At 45.5% G+C, this 24,341-nt stretch overlaps 1 protein-coding gene across 1 annotated transcript in view; it reads right to left on the bottom strand.

Annotated features, from left to right (window-relative positions):
• The window catches only part of ADGRA3 (adhesion G protein-coupled receptor A3), a 399,594-nt gene that overhangs the window by 6,496 nt on the left and 368,757 nt on the right, over positions 1-24,341 (bottom strand). Inside the window, exon 17 of the mRNA XM_085642355.1 lies at positions 16,328-16,473. Coding sequence (XP_085498481.1) covers positions 16,328-16,473 — 146 coding nt within the window. The remainder of the gene's footprint in view (positions 1-16,327; positions 16,474-24,341) is intronic.

The following is a 24,341-nucleotide window of genomic DNA, read 5'->3' as shown; positions in this document are numbered from 1 at the left end:
CTTTGTGATAGTATACTTAAGAATTCTGGGACAGGGTTATGCCCACGTCCCACAGAAAGAGGTCATATAGGGGGCGTAGTGACCCCTCGGGTCAATAGCCCATTGGCTACTACCTTACACTCCCCTAACACCCCTAAATTCAGTATTTAGGGTAGCCCCTGCCGGCAGAGAAGCAGATCCTGTCGACCTAAGAAGAGAACACCGAAGAGCCGCAAAAGCAGAGAAGAGAGAAGAAGCAGCTAACCTGGTCCAAACCCTGCCGGCCTGTCTGTGTCCCTCACTGAAAACTGCATCAAAGTTGATTCATTGACTCCAGAAATTTGGGAGGACTGCTTGCCTTCGATAAGGACCCAAGTCCTCCCCTGAACAGCCGACCTGTTCTCCTGCAAAAACTCTGAACCAAAGAGACTGAGGCCTCTGGGACCACTAAAACCCGACACCTGAAGCCACTATGGCACCCAACGCCCCAAACCCGAATTGAAGTGGGCCAACAGTGTCAACAAGGTCCCCCAGCCCTCCAGAGCTCATGTCCATCGTGGTTTCACCCATTGTGGACTCTCCGACATCCCCTGAAGCCCCCCTTCGACCGTGACTGTTCCTGGTCAGAAAACCCGGCACCTTAAGTCAACTCTGCATCCTTCGCCCCCCTGGCCATGTAGAAGAGGACCCCAGGTGTCCCTACGTCCCCAAGCATCACAATATTTTAAAATCCCCCTATTGGCTGACCCCAACTGGCCTTCCAGACAGATCCTGCAGCCTCTTTTTGCAGTTATTGATCTTCAAAGAAAACCATTGGGCTCCTGATTCTGTTTTGCACCCTGCACCCAGCCGCCCTTATGCTGCTGGTGTACTGCTGGTGCTGCCTTGGAACTTGGCGACCACTCATCTCAAATCCTTGAGATTGGTCTTGTAAGTACTATACCTGTTTGCAGAACTTGTTCTTCCTTCCACAGAATAACATTACAGAACTCAGAAATTGCACAAAGTGTCCACTTTATAAAGTGAAAAGAATTTATATTTAAAAACAATACTTACTTTTTCCCTGATGCCTAAACTTATATAAAGGTACTTGCTATTTTTATAAATTGGTGTGGATCGCCTTCTTGAGTCGTGCGTGTCATTTATTAATCATTGTAAAATGTCTTGAACTCCTGTGTTTTTTTAAAACTTTATTTTCATAAGTTCTCTCAGTGCCATACATATCAGATCAATTTAATGAAGATATAGTCATACGCATTTCAAATAAATAACGCAGACGTCTTTCACAATAACAAAGTTTAATATACAGCACATAAGCTTGGAGCAATGAAATCAAGTTGATACACTTATAGTTCGCATCCCCAGAAAGGGTTCAGGCATCACATCCCCAGAAAGGGTTCAGGCAGCGCCTGTCTGGGGGGTGTTCCATGCATTCAGTGGGAGTGTCCTAAAGAGGCTGACGCAAGGAGGTAGTTTGAGTGGCTTATACATATCCCGGGATCTAGAGGTGGGGGGCTGCGCATCTCAATGGGATCAGTGACAGGCGAAACTGCACTGTGCAACCAAGTAATACAAATGTATATTAGGGACTCTAAAGTCATATGGGAGGACCACAGTGTCCCAGGTAATCCTAGGTTGCTTGTGCCCCTCCAAATCAGTCACTTCAAAATTGTACGAAGATTTTAAAAAAAAGCATTTGTGAATGGAATAGGTATAATATTAAATAAATATAAAAGTTGGGGTAGGATCGTCATTTTTATAATGCTATACGACCTTCTATTGAAAGTGGGAGGCAGAGCCATTTGTCAACCATGGTCAGATTTTCTACAACTGGCCCGTAATTACCACGTAGGATCTGCTCCCTTTCTCTATGTAGGTATATCTCCAAGTATTGGGTCGCCTCACCACACCATGTAAATGGGAACTCATCACAAGTTCTATTGGTCATGTTTGTTGAAGGGAATAGTTCAGATTTTTTCCGATAGAGGTGTAAACCTGACAAAGCGCCGTAGCGTGTTACTTCATGCAGAACTGGTGCTAGATTTTCAGCCGGATGTCTTACGTAAAGTATAATCACATCAGTATACAGCGTGATCAATAGGGGGCCAGTTTTAAACTGCAATCCCCGGTGAAGGTTCTTTTTCTTTAAATAGCGAACCAGGGGATTCATCGTTATTATAATAAAAAAGGAGAATGGGGGCATCCCTGCATAGTTCCACGTGATACAGAAAGTGACTTAGTCAATGTGCCATTGAGCTGGATGCGTGCTGTTGGTTGTGCCTACGCCACTGGAGTCAAGCTATCCTGGCTGAAGAGGGGTGAAATCCCGAAACCGGTCCTAGGATGCCTGTTTCCAGTCCAGGGAGGACCTGGCTTGGCAGTTCGGGCTGGACTGTCCCCTGAGGCACAGGGTCAAGACTGATTTGCATATGGCCATGTCTGAACTGGGGTGGCGTGGTTAGCAAAATAACGATGGATTAAACCCAGATCTGTGAGTGGGGGTGAATGTTTTGCCAATGTGCAACATTCCGTCCATCATCTTGTTTGTTTTGCTGTTCGCCCTATGTGGGAAGGGTATGCCCAGACGTGGGTCCCTTACTCACTACGCCACTGGAGTCAAGCTATCCTGGCTGAAGAGGGGTGAAACCCCGAAACCGGTCCTAGGATGCTTGATTTCGGTCCAGGAAAGACATATCTTGGCAGTTGGGGCTGCACTGTTTCCATGAGGCACAGGGTCAAGACTGATTTTCGTATTACTTGCCAGCGCAGAGAGAACGCTGGATAATACTCTCCCGTCCTTTTCTGGAATTCTATATTGCCGTTTACGTTCCGAGAAACCTGCTTCTGGCATTTGATGGTGAGCCTAGACGCGCGTTCCGAAAACTCTGGGGAAACTGATTTAAGTTGAACGCGAAGCGAAGGCAAAGGCTCACGCAGACTCTCCCGCAAATACAGGATTGAAGTGGGAAGCGAACCGACTGCAAAGGAGCCTTCAGCCTTTCCCGCATTTCATTTTGGTATTTAAAACGAGACTTTTAATTCCGTTCAGACTAAGAACTATAACACCCGCGAACTAAAGTTCGTTAGATCTTATTCAGGAACGAAAGACGCATAGCTTGATTTAAAAGGGAGAAATCTTTTTTTTTATTTTTTGTTTTGTTGGTTTTGAACTTTATTGTCACACCCAAGATTCCCACGTTGCTTAGACGGCTCTTTAACTTTGAGAACTCTGTCCAGTATTCTGCAACGCCTGAAAATGGCCTTCTGACGTAAGAAGGATTTGCGAGGAGAATACAAAGAATTACGTGGATAACAACAAAAAAACAGATAATTTATGTTCTACGAGACTGGTGATTCAGGGTTGTGGACTCCTGGGTGTTGTTGCTGCTGACTCTTCCCTGGTTCTCCCAATTGCTGAGACAGATACCCCGCAACCTCTCTTACACGCCTTCTGGTGGTCCATCGAGTCCAGCCTCTTACCTCCTGGGAGGTGTATGTTGTTACCAAAAGTGCTTGTTGAAGGTAGGAGGCTACATCGCGCATATGCTTCCGGTTACTGTCGCATGTTGAAGTCAGCGCTGCCGGAGGACGAGGAGTCCGCTCGTAGGCTTTGACTGTGCACACAACAGGCTGGGATTTTACTTTGCCCGTACTCCACGACCTGAAAGGATGCTACGCTGCATCAAGCGGGAACGCTGTGGAAACCCTCTTCTTTGGGACTGCGAGGACCAGGGTGCTCAGCGTCTAACTCACCCAGCACACCTGGTTCCTCTTCCCGACCCCGCCTCCTTTTGCCCTCCTAATTATTAACGAGGCCCCACCCATACGCGCTAGCGGTACGCGCGCAGGACGTAGCCTGGGGCGAAGACCGGGCTAAGAGCGGGCCGTTTGAGGCCGTTCGAGAACGGACGTGGGCCACCCCCCTTTTTTCACCGTCCACACTGGTGTCTCTCTGCACACACCCAAGGATTGCACTTTAATAATGACCTCGAGGGAGACAAGAAGTACGACCTCGAAGGCTGCTGGGAAGCCTCAATGCACTTTGGACAAATATTTTGCGAAGGCTGGCTCCTTACTCATTGAAGACATTACAACATTAGAACGACGTATCTCCCACGAGATTGAGTGGGTAAGGAGATCGTCGCTGGGCCCCCTAGCCACTGTAATTACACCTGAACAAAGACTTGTTTCTAGATCATCAGTAGCTGGGAGAAGGGGCCCAGATTATATGCCCGATATAGATGGGTTAAGTAGCTCTACTGCACTTGACGTAGAATGTACAACTTTGTCCCCGGGAGATTTAAGCATAATCCCATTACCCCTACCGGGACTTAAAATTGCACCAAATACCACCTTGGTTGTCAGGGAGGGAAATACCAGCAGGGCTTACACACCAGTAATGGATAAGTTGGGGGAGAAAGAGGGAGCCATCCCAAAAAGAAAGAAGAGGGCTCAGAGTCCACGCGAGAAAAAACGGAAAAATGCTAAAAACCCAATCCCATCGGAGGGGGAGAACGATATAACTAACAAAAGGCAAACCCCACTACAAAAAAAAGGGTCTCTACCATTTCATGCATTAAGCGAGAAACCCTATAACATCTGCCCAACTTCTGGGGAGGAGGACATAACCCTTGTTGACATTCGTAATTTGTTGAGGATAATGCTTAACCCGTTGGAAGCACGGTTAGGAAAGATTGAAACTTCCTTGCAGATTATCGAAAAGGAAATGGCTCTTTTATCAGCTGTCCGTTCCAAACACAGCAGAGTGTTAGATACCGGGCTGAGTAGCGAGACGATAAAAACACCCCCCCCCAGCTAAAAAGATGAGCCCTGTTATCGACCTCATGAAATCCCAACCCCCTTCCCTACAATCTAATTTACCAACTGTAGGCCTGGCACCAAACAGAAGGGTGAGGGAGAAGCCGACTGAGTGCGGGAACGAGGGCTCAAGTAATGGCATTAATAGCAAGCAAAGGACAATTAATTTACCACCTGAGGCCAGCCCATATATAATTATTTTGGCAGGCATTCCCGAATTAAAAAAACCCAGACAAGAATCGGTGGAAGCCCTTAAAAATAAAGTTATTAACTGGCTCTCCATTAATAGACCGCTACCCGAAGGAATAAGGAGTGAAGTCTTGATGGTTAGAAGAGTCTTGTGGCTCGGTGGTACAGGGAAATCCATCGACGGAGACTGTGTCTTGGTCAATTTTAGGGACCCCATGACTGTCTCCTATATATTTAATTGGCCTTATCGTGACAGGGGAACCTCAATCCAAGTTCTACCTCTAGCTTTCTTCTACCCGCCCATACCACAAGATCAGGCAGAGGGAGGCTGGGAACTAGTTAAGAAAAGAGGTAGCAGGTGGGGAAATAGGGAAAGGAGAATTCCCCGTCCGTCTGGAACATCGTACCTTGACTATTTTCCCACTCAGAATAGATATAGCAATTTAGATAAGGTGGATTGACAGTTTAGGTTGGGTAGTAGAGAGGTCAGTGGTATACCTCCCCCAAATGAGGAAACTAACTTGGAGGAGGTCGCCACTATTAATGACACAGCTAACTGCTTTGCCCCCACCACCGCCTCTGTTAGCGAGGTGAAGATCCCCCAAGTTACTAATCTACACACTAGTATATCTTCGGGGCAACAATTGTGCAGCCCCCCCCCCCCCCCCGACTGATCCCACTGATCACTATCCCCTCACTAAAACTACTATCGTGATCACTATCCCCTCACTAAAACTACTATCGTGGAATGTGGCAGGCCTAAATAGTAAGTTGCACTGCCCAGAATGGAACACATATGTCAAGAGCAAAGACATATGTATGTTCCAAGAAACCTGGGCACGTGAAGAGGTGATACATTCAGGATTCGCCACATTTTGTACACAGGCAAAATGGGGGGGAAAGGGACGCCCTTCGGGCGGACTTGCAATTTGGGTAGCAGTAGATCTAGGATGCAGTGCTGTTTTATACCCACTCACTAAGGAGGGCATTCTTGTTGTATTACTGGAATGGCCAAATTCAAGCAAACTCCTCTTGATAAATGTCTATTCCCGCCCAGTTAAAACGGGGCACGAATCTCGTACTATAGAAGAACTCGAGGATGTTTTAAGAGAAATTCCTGTAGGCACTCCTTTTTTAATCGGAGGAGATCTAAATTGCCATTTTGAGCCTTTATATGGCTCACTGGATGACTTGGCCGATGAGGAGGATGCACTATGGTCTATACCCCCTCTGGTGGCACAGGGCCCAAGAGTATGGACACCTTTGGCGGTCCAAATTACAACATTAACTCTAAAATTTGCCGTCCGGGCCTGTAATGGCCAGATAAAATCTGATATCCCACCAAGACCTACGTATAATAGAAGTGGGAGGGAGTCAAGACTGGACTATATTCTCGTTCCATTAGCATCGTGGCCACTTATTAAGGATTTTCGGGTCCTTCCAAGAATGGATAGTGACCATGATGCTCTGGAAATGGAAAATAATCTCCCCGCCCATGAGGCCCGGAGGGATCAGAGGTCGCCACCCCAGACGGGCCTAGTCCTCGCGAGTAATAGATGCAGAGTGAGATGGGAGAGATTAGTCTCTAAACCAGAAAATTTACCTAGGCTTTATGCCCAAGTTATCCCCATATTTGCAAAAGCTCTTACAATTATAGAAGATCACAGCACCATCGATGTTAGGAAAGTGTGGGGCACGCTACATGAAGACCTAACACTGGCAGTGTCTGACATTCTCTTTTTAACTCAACAAGGTATTAATAGACGTCCTCCCTGTCCCTCTTGGTATAACTCTACATGCCGGAAGGCTAAAACTGACCTTCTGGATGCAATGAAGGAGGGAAAGGAGATTGAAGAAATTAGGGCTAGGCGCTCGGCCTACAAACACCTGATCTGTCATGCTAAAAAAGAATGGGAGCAGGACAAATGGGAGAAACTTAAAATTACTCTGGCACGAGGAGACTCCCGTACATTCTGGTCCCTTGTTAGTACAGGAACCGAATTTCAGACGAGAGCAATTGAGCCAAATATTTCAGCCAATGCCTGGCAAAATCATTTTAAATCTTTATACAGTGCACCCGACGGTGTTAGACTTGACCCAATTGTCTCTCTCAGAGATGAGTTAAAAGGGACCTCATTTACATTAATTGAGGTTCAAGAGGCAATAGCCAGGCTAGCATCAGGAAAGGCACCCGGTTTAGACGGTCTGCCTGGAGACCTATTCAAACAGGAACCTGTTGTTTGGGCTCCATACCTACTGACCTTATTTAATTCCATTTTAGGTGGTATGGAGGTCCCAAATACATGGTTGGGCGCAGAGATTGTCCCAATATTTAAAAAGGGATCTCCTCTGCTCCCTTCCAATTATAGACCTATCAGTCTAATTGATGTTCCTCAAAAACTGTTTGGTAGACTGCTACTAAACCGCCTTCAGGCCTGGATTGCAGAGCGGGAAATACTGAGCCCGTATCAAGTCGGGTTTAGAGAGGGTGTGTCAACCACAGATCAGATCTTCCGCTTCAACCTCTTATATTGGAAGACCGCTTTAATTGAGGGCGGTACTCTGTACACTGTTTTTGTGGACTTACGAGCGGCATTTGACTTGCTACCGAGGGACAAATTATGGACAGTATTAAAAGATTTAGGAGTCCCGGCTGATATTTTATCAATGTTAATGAGACTGCATCAGGGCAATTTTGCCAAGGTTCGGTGCGGTAGAGGGGGAGCCCTTTCGGACAGTTTCCCTGTAGAAACGTGGGTGAGACAGGGTTGTGTGCTTGCACCGACCCTGTTCTGCCTCTTTGTGGATGGGGTCATAAATTTTCTGATAGGGTTAAGTAATACCGATGCTCCGAAGCTGAATGGCAGCAGGGTGCCGGCAATTATGTTTGCTGATGACACCCTGCTGCTTTCTAAATCCCCCATGGGTCTGCAACGGGTGTTGGACGGGTTTACGAACTTTTGTGAGGGGCGTGGGCTAGAAATCAATGCGAGTAAAACTAAGTTCATGGTTTTCAACCCACCCCTCTCATCCCGCCCTAACCCCATGATTGGGTCTGTTAGACTAGACCGGGTTTCCACTTTCGAATACCTGGGGTGACCCTTAATCAATCCATGACCTGGGACTCGCACATGATCAAGGCGAACTTGAAACTTGTCCAGTTAACGGGCGGTATATACAGGATGACATCCAGGTCGTCTTATAAACCTTTTGGCCCTCCCCTCCATATTTACAAAACCCAGGCTAGAGGGGCAGTAATATACGGGGTGAGATATGGGGGCACACAGCGAGCCAGAAACTGCAGATAACTGAGAATAATTTCATCAGACAATTAACTGTGTTACCATCTAGCAGCCCACTCCTTCCGTTAAGACTTGACCTTGGCCTAAGACCAATTGTAGAGGAGTTGGGACTCAAGCCTCTAACCTTTTGGCGCAGAATATGGAGCTCGCTGGAGTTATCTAGTTATAGAGCAGAACTTGCAGAAATTTTGCGCCTTCCAAAAGTGTTACAAATACCTTGGCTTAAATACATCAAGCACTCTTTCGAAATGATGGGGAGACGGGAAATGTGGTCTGACCCGGAAAATGCTTGTACCAAGATCTCTCGTAGATCCTTAGCAAAGGTATATTACGAGTACAAGCTGCAGGTCACAACCGAGACCCTACGCCAAGAATCCCTATCTAAACACTTCCTTGATATTAAAGATCATTATCACTTGGAACTAGTCTTTGATGATGTAGGCCCACCAATAACAAGGAAGTTGTATATGCAGTGGCGTTATGGGACTCTTCCCTTGAGGGCACATACTGAACACTGGTCTAATACACACTCTACAGTGAATTGTCAAGTATACCCACTCCTGCGAGAAAATGAACTACATATTATCTTTTTCTGCCCAGCATATAATATACCCCGGAGATATTGGCTTATCCCACTCCTTAGGAACTTAGGCTTTAGGAAACATTACCCTGCATATAGAATCTTAAAGTCAGACTTATCCGCCCCAACTGTTTATGCAGTCGCCAAATTTTTAACAGCAATGTGGTTTATCCGTAATCGATTTACTATGTCCAACAATACCATATGTTAAATGAGAAATGTTTTTTATTTAATGTTTTTTACCATCACTATTTTATTCTTTTATGTTTAAGTTACTATTGTATTCATGTCGCATTCTTTTATGGTCCATAGTGACCGAAATAAAGATTTTGATGATGATGATGATTTGCATATGGCCATGTCTGAACTGGGGTGGCGTGGTGAGCAAAGTAACGATGGATTAAACCCAGATCTGTGAGTGGGGGTGAATGTTTTGCCAATGTGCAACATTCCGTCCATCATCTTGTGTGTTTTGCTGTTGGTTGTGCATACAGCAGAGCTATAAACAATGTAAATCCTAGGGGGACTCCCAATTTTTGAAGCGTAGCATGTAAAGAAGGCCACTCCAATGAATCAAAGGCTTTTTCGTCTTTTAGCAATGCTGCTACCGTGGGTACAGTGGGAGATAGCCTAGGTAGCACTGCAAAGATCATTCGCAAGTTTAATGCTGTAGACATGTGAGGTACAAAACAGGACTGAGCAGACAATATTATTTGTTCCATTACCATTAACAACGCCAGACGGGTCACCAGCATTTTTGCTAGTATTTTATTATCAAAATTTAACAATGAAAATGGCATGTAGGACCCAAACTGTGGGGGATTATTTCCCGGGTTGCAGTATTAACGTTATTACTACTCCCGGAGTGTAGGAGGAAGACTCCCTACTCCAGTGTTTCTGCGTACACACATAGGCGATATGGTGGCAACAAATGTTTGTGCACCTTATAAAAGGCCCTGGAAAATCCATCAAGGTCCTGTGCCTTAAAGCCATTCATCGCATCTATGGCCTGAATTATTTAATCAGTTGTAAAGGGTCCACTCAAGAATTGTTGATGTGCGTCAGTAAGCCAAACTGAGGCTATGGCTTCGAGATATTGGGAAATGTCAGTGGTATCACCAGTTGGTCTGAAGGTGTACAGGTTAGTATAATAGTACAGCATTTCATTTTGGATGCATAGCGTGTCCGATATGTACGTGCCAGCAGGTCGCTGAAGGCCTGACATATATGATTGACTTTGTGGCAGCTACAGCAGCCTAGATAGTGTTTGCCCTGGTCTTTTCCCTTTTCCGTATCTACAGGTGTTTGCATATTTCCTCAAAAAATGGGCCTCTCTTTCCACCGATTCCTGAAAGTCAGCCAGTAAAGTGGCCCGGTACTGGGGTACTTAGAGTGGTCTGCCTCGGGTCCAGAGCCAGTAAATCTGCTTCCAGCGAGACAGGGTCCAGGGAAATCGCGCAGTATTTCTGCATATTTGGAAATGCATTCTACCCTTATGTATGCCTTAAAGGCCTCCTATAGTGTGGCCTGACAAGTGACAGAGACTTTGTTTAATTCAAAGTAGTCTGTGATTGCTGTACGAATTTCAGCACGGAACAGGGTATCTTGAAGCGCCATATTAGGGAACCGCCACTATCGTTCAAACCCGCCCACCCCAGGGATGCAAAGTTTTCAAAGCTACAGGGGAAGGATCCGACAATGTACAGAGAAGGCGAGTGATGGTAAGATGGTAGGGTATAAGTGTGTTCGATAGGAGTCAATAATTCAAGTGGGTCCATGTGTTATGTTGAGTGGAACATATATACTGGCGTCTGCATATATTTTGCAGGATATTGGAAGAACAGGGTTTGTTGACTGGGCCCTGTGTCTAACAGTATATTAATATATCCCTCTAAGTAGATGTATTCAGTATCAATTAAGTCTATCTGTGACTGTAGTTGTTGGTAGAATTTGGGACTGTCGATGTTCGAAGCGTAAATGTTTATCAATAGGACATGATGTCCCAGTAAACGGCCCGCAACCAGCAGGTATCTACCCTTCGTGTCAGTGAGGACTATCATAAGTTGAAATGGTAGGCACTTGTGTATTAAAATGGAGACTCCTCTAGCATAAGAGCTATAACTAGAGAAGAAGCAATGTGATCCCCATGTAGAGGCGAAACTAGGTGAGTGACCAAGGGGCCAGGTGGGTTTCCTGCAAAAATTCAACATCTGCACAGTGGCATCACAGATATTATAATACTTGTCACATTTACACGAAGTGTTTAGCCCTCCGACGTTCCATGTCATGAACTGGACGTCTGTGAATGGTCAAACGTTAGCCTGACATATTATGAAATTATAACACTATGTGAATCAGTGTATGAAAAAAGCTGTACAGTATAGCACTGAGATGGCAAAACATTAAGAACCTGAACAATAAATAACCCATCCAGTCCTCTCCCCATCCATACCTTGCAGCTCTCTGTGAAGTACAACTCCTCCATAGCAAGGTTTCCAGATACAAAATCCCTCCAACCATAAGTGGTTGCAAATTAGCAGACGTGTGACCACCACAAGGGGGTTGGCAACGCTACTTCATGCCTCCGTATCTTGTAGGAAAGGAGTTGAAGATTTAGACATAGCTGAATCCAATGCAAAACACACATAGTATAGGGAAACCTTTCAACATAATTGTACTGCCAAAACCTGCCATATGCAACATATAAATATGCAAATTATGGGGCATTAACCAGATGGAAATAGATCAACACTGGATGTCCGGTGGTGATCTCCCGAGGGATTTGCAGCGAGCAGCCGAATATCATCTACAAAATTGTTGGACATCAGTTGAGCTGTCAAATATACGTGGCTTGCCATTAACTTATACTCACAGGCGGGCAGGGTAGATCATGCCATATCGGAGGCCTAGGTTGCGAAGGGTGATTTTCACCCAATATATTTGCCTTGGGCCTCTCAAACTAGTATAGTAAAGTTCAGGAATATGGATATTACAGATCCCTGCCAATTCAACAGGTCTTTCTCTCTTGCCAGCTGCAGTGTGGTATCCGGGTTCCTAAGTTGAACAGTTGTGCAGTGAGTGGCCTCGGTGGGCAGTCTGAGTGGGACGTGGTCCGAGTAAGCAATGGGCTCTTACAACAACAAATGTGGATGTTAAGGACTCCTCGCTGACTAGGTCAGTCAGTAGCCATTCTACAAATATATTCAGGCATCCAGTATTTGCATATTCGGGCACTCCCAGGAAACGCAGGTTATTTTACCTGCTTCTCGTTTCTTAGTCCTCAGTTTTCATGGCTACAATTTTAATGAGTTTTTTTAAACTGTCCAGCTTTTTATCCACGCCGTCCTCCACGTCTGACACCCTACTCTCCACCGTGTCAAGCATGATGATCAAGACACTCTCCCATTGTATCCAACCTTTTACCTAGGGTGTCAAAGCTGCAATCTAGTGCCTTAGAGCCTGACCGCAGTTCGGCCATTAATTCATCAGTGCTCGTTGCAGAATATCTTCCCCATTGCATGGTGCAGCCCCTCGGCCATTTTCTGGTTCTGTGCAGTGTCGTCTTCAACGCATCGAAGGGCCGTCGGCACTGTTTAGGGGTCTCTACGAGCCATCACCGGTAGACGATATGGCACGTTGCCTAATACTACTGTGCATATTTGTTTTCAAGTACCTCTTATCAATAGCTGTGCAAATCAAGGATACTAATATGGCTGTCCTCAACCCAGGGCAGTAGATAGGCCCTGCCACATGAACAAACCCAGCAGAGAGGAAATGGAGTGCCAGTATCCATTCACCTGCTTTGCACAATTTGCAGACCTGTCAATTTGTGACAGGTCTGCAAATGGAATCAACAGGCCATAAGCCCTCCGACTTGGGTGTTAAAGCGTAGCAGGGATCCATATGTACTGTGGCCTTCCAATTTAGATCTCCACAATCCCACCCATGGGGGCAGGGTCGGTATGGAGTAGGACGTGCACCAGCGAGAAGTGAAGGCAGCCAAGCCTGGGAGCTACAGAGCCCAGTTCCACCACTGTATACTTCACCAATCGGACAGAGGGTTCACTGGCCAATAAGGATCGAGGTCCACCGCAGCGCCGTCTTCATGTTCAATGAGGGCAGGTGGACAGAGAGACAGGTAGGTCCTGCATGTGAAGGGGGCATCCAGGAGAGGAGTAGGCAGTAGATATGCCCGGCACGGCCTGGTGGCCGGCTCCCCAGGCTCACCTGAGGCCCCTTTCGCCTCGGGGACTCTGGGCAGAGCTCGGGCTCGCCTTACCTCTCAGCCAGGACCAGGGCACAGATGCAGCCTCTGGCACAGTCCTGCAACTCCTCTATCTCCACCTCCATTGTCAACCAGACCAGTTTCGGTGACGTTCTTCACCACAGTTGCTCACGATGAAGTGGGGAGAGGGGGACCTCACAGCAGCACGAACACTCCGACCTTTGGGGCAACAGACCCCAAGGCCGGGGGATATGACCACGAGTCCTCAAGTCATACACTCGGCAACCCAGCAAAGCTCCCCTCACCACGCAGCAGCTCATGTGCCACTGGCCTCCATCATGCCACTAGCACAGGCTGCAGGCAAGATCCACTCCTTTATTTGAGTGTCAAGGATCTCCAATCCGGCACTCTCCCTCCTCCTGGATCCAGCAGGTCTTCACCATTTGTAGTGGCAGCAAAGTCAGCATGTCGGCACACAGGGATGGCAGCAGTTAAGCCAATTTTTGGCTAGGACTTACAGGGATGCCGAAGGTGCTTCGACTCCACGCGGCCATTTCTGTGGGCGGCTTGGCCACGCCCCCATGTACTCCCCTATGTTAAGCCTAGGTCTGCTCGACCACACGTCCCCCTAATAGAGAACTTTGGGATTGCATAGCAAGCACCTGTCCACTCGTTAAGGGAACCCCATGGACTCTTTACACGGTATATCAACTTTTTGATATATAGCCAGCTTCCTACATGCCGTCAGTGATGAGAGGGTGAAACACAGCTACAAAGAAATTGACTTGGGAGTGTACCTTAAATAATTGCACCCCTGTATGAACAAGCAGTAGGCTGTGGGAGCTGGTGAAGTTAAAAGGAGATTTAAATGCTGGGCTAGTGAGAGGGCCTTAGGTCCTTCAGTTAATTAGTGACTGAATGGTGAAACTGTAAGAATCTAGATACGTGCACTATAGTCATGCACACGGCGCTCGTATTCCAGGGGACATTGAGATATATGATGGTACACAGTATACCTCAAATATTGTGGATTTGGAGGCACTCCTCAAGAAAACAGGCTCCTGATCTAAAAACCTTGATAAATAATTTACTGAACACCTTGAACAAGTTGATATCATATAGGGTGGGGAGTCTGGGGGAAATAGATAACAGATTGGGACGAGGTCTTTCAGCACTCCAGCAGGCTACAGATCAGTGCAGCTGCATAGTGTGCTACACACAATGCAGAATTAAGAATATAGGGATAAATTATATGCAGCTGTGCCTCAGAGGGTGTGGACTGAGAAAAGATAGCTTCCACACAATCAGGACATGCCTCATGCAGAGTTCTGTGAAAGGGCAAGCAAATTCCATAGGCAGAGAATGCTGCTAAGACGTCTTGGCTTCAGTCTGCTGCTAAGAACCTTTCTAAGAGGTAAATTGAAGTTAAAGAGATATCCCATTTTGAAACAGATTTGTTTGTTGATAACCACTGATGCACACCAGCACCACAGTTTGATTGTCTGTGTTCCATCAAGAGGTGTAAGAGGTGTAAGAGGTGAAGAGTATTGGCATGGGAGCCAGCAGTGCTATTCAAGTTAGGGGAAGGATGACGCACAGTGAACATTGGGTGATGAAGTGGGTGATGAAGTCTGTACCATCAGATGTTACAATGCAGGCATTTGATATCCTTGAGGGCAGCAGTTAACAGCAGAGTATTGTTTCACACATATTTTTACATACTGCTGTTAGAAGATTTAAGTGCATTTCCGTGTTTTGTTCATTCTATTTCTGTAGTGTTTTTCCAAAAAGTAATAAAAATGTTTGTTTTGTCTTCTTCAGTTTGTCGCATAGATAACGGAGAACATGTACATGCTGGGGATTAGATTACACTAATGCAATTGTGATACATATGGCCCTAACTGTCTAAAGCTCAACGCTGACAAGACGAGATGCTGATCTTTGGGAACAACACCTCTCTGTGGAACCACACTTGGTGACCTGCCGAACTCTGACCCACCCCCACACCGACAGACCACGCCTGCAACCTCAGCATCATCCTGGATAGCAAACTCACCATGAGAAGACCGATTAACACAGTCTCCTCCTCCTGCTTCCACACTCTTCAAAGGATTTTCAAATGGATGCGCATCGGCACAAGGACAGTCACTTAAGCCCTAGTCACCAGCAGCCTGGACTATGGCAACACACTATAAGTAGGAACCACCACCCATTTCATGAGGAAACTCCAGACGATACACAACTCAGGGGCCAGGCTCCTTTCAACTGGCTCAAATGGACCCACATCACCCCCCACCTCAGGAACATCCATTGGCTCCCTATCATAAAAATATGCCAAACAAGATGTTGACACACATCTACAAAGCCCTCCACGATAAAGGGCCACCATACATCAGCCACCGCCTGAACTTCCCCCAACCCTCCAGAGACCTTTATTTTGCCTTCCTCGCCCTTGCACAGATACCATGCATCCGCCGAAGCTTCAGACGAAGCTGTTCCTTCTACCACTTGGGCACCAAGTCCTGCCCCTTCATCCCTGGACAGCACTCTCTCTGGAGAAATTCAGGTAGTGACTCAAGACCTGGCTTTTCAACGGAACCCAGAAACCAAAGCGCCTGGATACCCTTACGGATGAATAGCAGTGCTGCACAAATCCGTTTTGATTGATTGATTATTGTTCTCTGGTGATGTTTATACTAAAGTGTAATTTGTTTGTTTAATGAGGAATATCTATGAAACATTAAAGCAGATTATTGCTTTCAAAACAGCAAAGGTGTATACCAAGGGAAGGATATGCATGTAACTTACAATGAAAGATCTGTTCAAAGAACAGACCACAATAATGGGTTGATGTACTTCATACTTCAAAGCAGAACAGAAAATCAGAAGCACTGATAAATCCTAAATGCCAGAGCTTCAGACTTGCACAAGCAAAAATCGTGCATAAGGACTGAACAAATTTACATACTCTACAAAAGTGAAGCTTTCAAGTATTGATGCTAAAACATTGTGATTGCCTCTAGTCTACAACTCCTCTTTGGGAACTCAATATAAACAAACAGATTATCTATGCTGTGCATATCCCTAGCTAATCTTCAAACACTACATAATTTCAATAAGGTGTGGCCTAAGTGAGAGAAGTAGGAGAAATGTGTTTGAATGATGAAGCTAATATCCTAGTTTATAAGGAAGACTTAACAGGATGGACAATAGGGAGATGAACATAAGCTTTACCTCAGCATTGGTCGTGGAGGAGGAGGTGGCTCGTCAGACTCCTGGCACCTCTTTGCTTTCTTTGTAACTTGCTTGTAGATATTTCGTGCTGTAACACCCACCCACAATACAGTGGCAAGAGTAGAATAATGCAGAATGATTCCGACCTACAATTTCAGAAATAAGCAGGTTTTTACTAATGAGGACAAAAGAACATTTCATGGTAAGATAACTGGCAATGACAAAGAAACACAAACAAGTACGTACTTCAACAGGGTCTTCTTGAAAATAAGTACCAAACTTTAGCGCAAACATTGAAATTAAATATTTACATTTTCCATAACTCCAGAAAGCAACACCTATTTTCAGAATGTAAGTTCTGGCAATCTGAACAGCTTTTCTTTGAGAAGCTGCTAGTAAAAATAAATGTTCGCTACTCCTCAAACATAAAAGTTAAGGATCTTAATATCAAGTCGGGGTCTCTTGACAAGTTAAGCCCCATAGCAGTAATCAAATCTCTCACACCTGCCATCTATGACAGAATTGAAGAGATCTTTAATGCTCATCAAACATAGGACAAATCCCAACCCAAATGAACGCTAGACTGGTCATGATCAACCTCAAGAAAGGCAATTTAGACTTGACTAATATTGATAATTATCGCCACAACACTGTAGCATCAAACCTGCTGACCATGCGGTCTTCAATAAGGTGACATGAGAGGCACGTATAAAAGCAAGGTGGCAAACTGGTTTTCACTGCTTCTGTCAGGGCAGATGCAGCCTTTGCTACTGCCTCTATTTGGGTTGCCCCAGGGACCGCCACCTCCCCGGGGCTAAAATAAATAATGAGGCGTGGGAGGACTCCTGCCCCCCTACACAGCCCCGGGGACCGCCACCTCCCCAGGGCACAAATACATTAATGAAGGGGGGCAAATATGAACATGGAAGAGGGGCCGCATGGCCCCCCTCCAAGAGCCCTACGTGGGCCTGGGGACTCCCAACCCCAGGGCCGGCTCCAGCAATGTACCGGGGTGCTCACCTCTGGGACATTGCAGTTTGCCATGACATGGTGGGAGCACTGGTCCTGCCATGCAACATCAAACAGTGCTCCGCTTCGTGAAAGCAAGAGCATTTTGCACTTGATTATTCAAAGCACAGTACTTTGCTTTTACACACAGGAAGCGGCAGGTCAATAGCTCCCTGTGTGTAAAAGCAATGCTGGCTCCGGCAGAGGCGGGAAGCCGGCAGGGACTTTAGTGGCCTTCAGGCATACCCCGCGGTCCCCAACGAGGTGGTCATGCCCTGGGGGATGGGGTCACCGGGGCGGAAAATGGCCCGGAGAGTGGGGCCACATGGCCCTCCTTCACCACCACTCTAAAAACCCGCCTCCTGGCACGCAGTTGGTTAGGGGCTTAAGTCTCCTTGGCTGATGAGGGTTCTTAGGGGACAACAAGACCCTCTGCTACCTCCAAAAAGCCCCACACAGCATGATTACTGAGAGGTGATCGGTGGCCACGCCCCGTTTCTCCACCACTCTACAAACGCATCTCTCGGTTCACTGCTCGTGGGGGATGAGGTTTCCTTGCCTCTGGAGGGCCTCAGGACTAAAGTGGACCTCTTCCTCCAAACAGTCATGAGGCACATTTGCAGAGTGGTGGAGAAAAGGGGCGTGACCTCTTACGACTGCTCAGCAATACAGCTGGCTAGGTCTCAATGGAGGTAACAGGAGGTGTAGTTGGCCCCCAATGACCCTCAATAGCCATGGAGACTTTATTCCCCTACTAGTAGGGCACTAGGAGGCGTGTTTGCAGAGTGGTGGAGAAAGGGTGCATGGCCTACTACCAGGTGTCAGCAATCCTGGTGTGTGGGACTTACTGGAGGTAGCAGGAAGGGTAGTTGGCTCTCAAGGACGTCCTTGGGATTGCTAAGAGGTCTTCAAAAGACATGCTCCATTTCTCCACGACCCTGCAAATGCGGTCATGGTGCACTACTGGTTGAGGCAAGAAGTCCACTTTACTCCTGAGGAACCTTGGAGGCCAAGAATCCCTTGTGGTACCTCCTGTAAGCCCTACACAGCGGGATTCCTGAGAGCTGGTCGGATGCCCAGCCTCCTTTCTCTACCACTCTGCAAGGCCGACTACTAGTTTAAAAACCTTTGAAATTCAATGAGAAAAACAAAGGTTGCAGAGACGTTATAGTTGAGTAGTGGAATTAAAAAAAAAAATGAGATTCACAGAAAGAAAAACAAGGGTTATAGAGACTTTATAGTTAGGCTAACATTTCACTGGTACAAAACCAGATAAATTCATCCGTTCTTGTTCGTGAGCCAACTACAACTCGTGACCCCGCAATGCACTGCTTATGACCTCACATATTACATCACTCATGACATGGTCAGTGACATTACTGATAATATCGCTGATGACATCTCAAATGACTACTGATGACATCATGCTCAGAATCTCTGATGCACACATTTATACCCCATACAATCATTCATACATCCATTTCAACTATCACACTGCCATTCTCAAACACATTCACACACACATACCAGTATTCATAGATCAACACACATCTACTCACTCTCCCGTACAGCCACTCACACTGAGTCAGTCACCCAAAGAGCCACTCAAACACCTACTTACTCACCCATACAGTCAATCACACATCCCCACAAACATAATTTAACACTCACATTTTTTTTTTAAAACAGTCAACGGATGATATCATCAGTGATGTCACTGACCATGCCATGAGTGATGTAATATGTGAGGTCATAAGCAGTGCATTGCAGGGGCACGAGTTATAGTTAGCTCACTAACTATAATGGCTGAATTTCTCTAGTTTTGTACCAGTGAAATGTTAGCCTAACTATAGCTTCTCTAAAACCTTTGGTTTTATCAGTGAATTTCTGTTTTTGTAAAATTCCATTTCAGAACTGTAACGTCCATGTAACCTTTGGTTATTTCAGTGAATATATCTATCTATCTATCTATCTATCTATCTATCTATATATATATATACATATTTATATTAATAGGAGTTTATTATTTGTTCTACATTCATGGAGTTACTCCTATATGTAATGTGTTTGAAGTGTCTTCCCAACTGCTTAAGTGTTTTTCATTCTCTTGCTTAGACTACAGTAGGAATTGTAAAATGTATCTCTTTGCAATTCAATACTTTTTCCAACTGTTGTGCTTTTTGGAGTGGAAAAAGTAAGTTTCACCCCTCCAGAAATCCAACGCTTTCCTTATTGTTGCACATACTGGAGTCAGAATAGTACATTTTACCCCTCTGCTGTGCTGTTTGTAGTGAGAATAGAAAATGTCACCTCTCAGAAGTCAGACGCTTTTACTACTGTTGCACAGACTTGTGTGGGAATAGTAAAGGACTCTCCTCCGAAGTCTATTGGTTTTCCTACTGTTGCACAGACTTGAGTGGGAATAGCAAATTTTACTCCTCTGAAATCCAACAGCTTTCCATACTATTGTGAAGACTGGAGTGGGAATAGCTCTTTTACCCCATTCAAATCAAATGCTTTCCATACTGTTGTTTAGCCTGGAGTGGGAATAGTAAAGTTCACCCCTCCAAAGTGTAATACTTGCCCTACTATTGAATAAAGTAGAGTGGGGACAATAGAGGGAGCGGGAGAGGAAGAGGGAGAGGATGTATGTATGTATAACCCATGCTATGGGGACAAACTAGGTCCTCACAGCGTGGGTTAACCTTGTCAAACCCTGCTAAACACTATCTTTGAGGACCGGTTGTAGTAGTGTGTCTAGGTAGTTTTGAGCAAGTGTATTAAAAACCTAAAAGTGCAGGGAGAGAGAGATTTCAATGAAAAAAAACAAAGGTTACAGGGACGTTATACTTAGGCTCAGATTTCACTCTTACAAGACCATACAAATTCAGCAGTTATAGTTACCTGAGCCAACTATAAATTATGCCCCAGCAAAGCACTACTTATGTACTCACATATTACATCACACAATATGTTGTCAGTGACATCACTGATGACATGTCAAATTACCTCACCCAGTGAGTTTAAGTGTTTCCTAAGAGTCTTTGAGTGTTAAACATATACATCTTAAGCTACTACAAAAGTTTAATTAGTGTACGAAGTACACTAGTATTGAGTGATGCTACTTCTGACATATATTATGTGACAGGCTGTGTATCTGTGTGTGAGTATAAATGTGTGAGTAGGTGTATGGGGTGTGAGTAGGTGTATGGGTGAGTGTAGCAGCATGGGTGGGTGGGGAGTGAGTGGCTGGGTGGGGGAGTGAGTGGCTGGGTGGGGGAGTGAGTGTGTGAGAGACAATGAGTAAGTGACTGGGTGTCTGAACGGCTGTATGAGTGAGTGACTGGGTGTGAGAGTGGCTGTATGGGTGAGTGAGAGGCTCTTTGGGTGGGTGTTTGGTTAAGTGAGTTGGTGTGTGAGTGGCTGTACTGGAGAGTAAGTGTGTGTGAATTGTATGTGTGAGAGTGGATGTGTGTGTGCTTGTATGGATGTGTGAATGGGTATATAAATGTTTGTGTGAGTGTGTTTGGTTGTATGAGTGAGTGGCTGTGTTGAGAGTGTGTGAGTGGGTGGGTGCGTGAGGGGCTGTATAAGTGAATGACTAGTTGTAGGAGTAGCTGTATGGGTGAATGGGTATGTGAGTGGGCGTGTGAATAGCTCCATGGATGAGCGAGTAGTTTTATCAGTATTTGTATAGGTTTATTAATGGGTATGCGAGTGGTTGTGTGGGTGAGTAAGTGGCTGTATGAGTGGTTGAATGGGTGTGTGTGAGAGTGGTTCTGTGGATGACATCATCAGTGATGTCACTGATCATGTCATGAGTAATGTAATATGTGAAGTCATAAGCAGTGCACTGCGGGGGCGTGAGTTAGCTCAGGTAATAATAATTGCTGAATTTCTATAGTTTTGTACAAGTGTAATCTTAGCCTAACTAGAACGATGCAAGGCGGCCGAAACGTGTAATGGCAGACAGCTCTCGTCGATTAAATTAAGCTTAGCACAGATCTTGTGGAAGGTGGAATGTGGAAAGCGGATTCATTGTTTGTATGTATATCTATCTATCTATATATATATATATATTTTCACTGAAAAAACCATAGGTTTCAGGGGTGTTATAATTAGCTGGACATTTCCCTCGTACAAAACCCTAGAAATTCCCCGGTTAAAGTTAGTTCAGCTAACTATAACTCGCGCCCCCGCAATGCACTGCTGATGACGTCACATATTACATCACTTATGACATGGTCAGTGACATCACGGATGATATCACTGATGACATCTGAAATGACATCACTGATGACGTCATCCAGTGAGTGTGTGTTTCTGTAAATTTTAAATATATATATATATATATATATAGGGGAAAACCTATGGAAGAATGAGTGGGTGTATAAGTGTGTGAATGGATGATTTAGTAGGTGCGTGACTGACTCTATAAGTGAGTCATTAAACGTATCTTACTGCAGACTAGTGACTAAACTGTGTGAATGTCTGTATCTGTCTGTCTGTTGGTGTATAAGCGGCTGCATGGTTTTGTGAATAGCTATATGAGTGTCTCTATGGGTTATTGATTGGTTGTCTGTATGGGTGCCTGAGTGTTTGTGTGGGTGGGGTGTGTGTGACTGTGCATACATGTGTGAGTGGGTGATTCTATGGGTGCATGGTTTTAAGAGTGTATCTGTGATGGACTGTAGGGTTGGGTGAGTGTATGTATGGGTGTGTTAGGGATTGAATGTATATGGTACATGTGTGAGTAACTACATATGTGAAAGGCAGTATATATGTGTGTAAGAGTATATAAGTGGGTATATGTGAGAGTGTGTGATTGTGAGAGTGGTTGTATGGATGAGTGTGTGCTTGTATCAATGATTGTATAAGAGCGTAAGAATGTGGTACTATTTTTATGAGTAAGTGAACTTGTGTGTGTATAACTGCATAGGTGAGTAAATGGGATTGTGATTAATTATCTGCATGAGTAACTAGGTGTGAGAGTACCTCTATGGATGATTGGTGGTGTGTGAGTGTCTATGTAGGTGTATAAATGCATATGATAGTCCTGTTCTGAGTGACTGTAAGTATGAGTGACTGTACAGGTGAGTGAGTGGATGTGTGTGTAGATCTAAGAGTCAATGAGTGGGTATGTAGTTATTGGTATTGGAGTATCTATGGTTTTGAGAATGGACGTCTGAAATTTTGATTGAGTATATCAAAGGGTGTGAGAAGATGCACTAATTTATTACCTGATTACCTTCACTATTGCCTGAGGCTTGAGCCGGGCTGCTAGCTTTTAAAAAACGCTCTGATTCAGATTTTAACTTGTTACTGTGATTATCCTTTGTGTCCTACCCCCCCCTGCAAGCAGTCACGGAATTTCGCGCTGCTCGATCTATTTACCGCTCAGGCGATTTAAAATACTGAGCTTACTCTCTGGAGGGAGCGCTGCACTTTCGCTCACCTGCCTCCTTCCCTGGGTGTACAGCCGATTCAGGGCTGACTCAGGAGGGCCACGCTCGAGCAGACGGCGGCGGCCATTTTGGATAGGGACAGTATAAAAACAGACGCCCATTGCTTCGCGCAGCGAACGCGCACAGCGGGCGCACAGCGGGCGCGCCATAGTCGCGCCGGAGTCCAGCCCGTCTGCGCTCGTCCGCGCTAGGCTGGGCTCTGGGCTCTGGCATACCCTTTATTGGTGAGTAAAGCCACTATATCCATCATGACTCTTACATACTCCTCCGAAGAGTTATTCGCGCTACGTGGTGCTCCCAATAATAACTGCTCCACCTACCCTTTCCCGCCTCACAAGTTCAGCTGTCCTCGCTGCAACTTTTCATTAAAAACCCCTACCACATGCAGATCCCTCCAACATCAAGGCAGACGAAAGAGACAGGTATGCTCTAGGACAACTTCCACTCGCCCCCTCTTAAGATTTTGGAGCATAAATTGCCGATCCTTACCACAACATAGATACAATATCCACGATTTTCTAGATCAAAATCAACCTGATGCTATATTCCTGACCGAGACGTGGCTCAGAGACTGCTCGGGCCCGGATGTGGCAGACGCCATTCCCTCTAACTACGCCATTCTTCGTCAGGATAGAGTTTCCGGTAGGGGTGGAGGAATTGCAATTATTTACAAAAATGTATACACTTGTAAATTGGTAGACACCACTCAAAAAGATTGTGAATCAGCCCTTTTTAAATTATCCATTACCCCCCAATTTACGCTGTCAGGGCTACTGGTATACCGTCCCCCTGGGACAGCGAGCCCTTGGATAACATCGTTACCGGACTTCCTAGCCCCAGTACTGCTTAAAGCGCCTAATTTCACAATCTTAGGGGACTTAAACATACATTTAGACGACCATGAGTGCCCTAATAGGAATCAGCTTCTCCCTATTCTGGAAGCTTTTAACCTTCAACTTCTAAACACAGGTCCCACTCATTGTGCCGGTCACTTACTGGACCCGATCCTATCTAACCTGTCCCTAGATTTTTCTCGTGAAGCCCTACAAATCACCTGGTCCGACCACTTAGCTGTCCCCTTCTCTTATGACATGGCTGATACAGTAATAAGACCTGAGGTGGAAACTACGCGGCCAGTTCGGAATTGGGGGAAGATTAACTTGCCAGAACTCAATAAACTACTGATCAAAACACTCCCATGTGTTGAACTACCAACTGCCGCTCTCAATTGCGCCACTGAACTCTGGCTAACCACTGCAGTCAATACAGCGCTTCCAATGACATCAAAGCCCGCATTTTCACACCACCCTCCTGCTCCATGGTATTCGGAACAACTTAAAAGCCTCCGCTCACATTGTAAGACCTTGGAGCGTAAATGGAGACAAGGCTATTCTCCTTCACGTAAAGTCACATATAAAGAAGCCTTAAAAAAATACCACTACAGTTGTAAAACTGCTAAAGCAGACTACACAAGGAAAACTGTGACTGATGCACAAAACTGCCCAAAGGTGCTATTCTCTGTTGTCAAAAAATTGACTGGT

This window comes from Triturus cristatus, chromosome 2_2, assembly GCF_964204655.1.
Source record: "Triturus cristatus chromosome 2_2, aTriCri1.1, whole genome shotgun sequence".
NCBI classification, from domain to species: Eukaryota; Metazoa; Chordata; class Amphibia; order Caudata; family Salamandridae; genus Triturus; species Triturus cristatus.
Note: the sequence above shows the minus strand (reverse complement) of the source record. Positions and strands in the feature narration are given on the sequence as shown.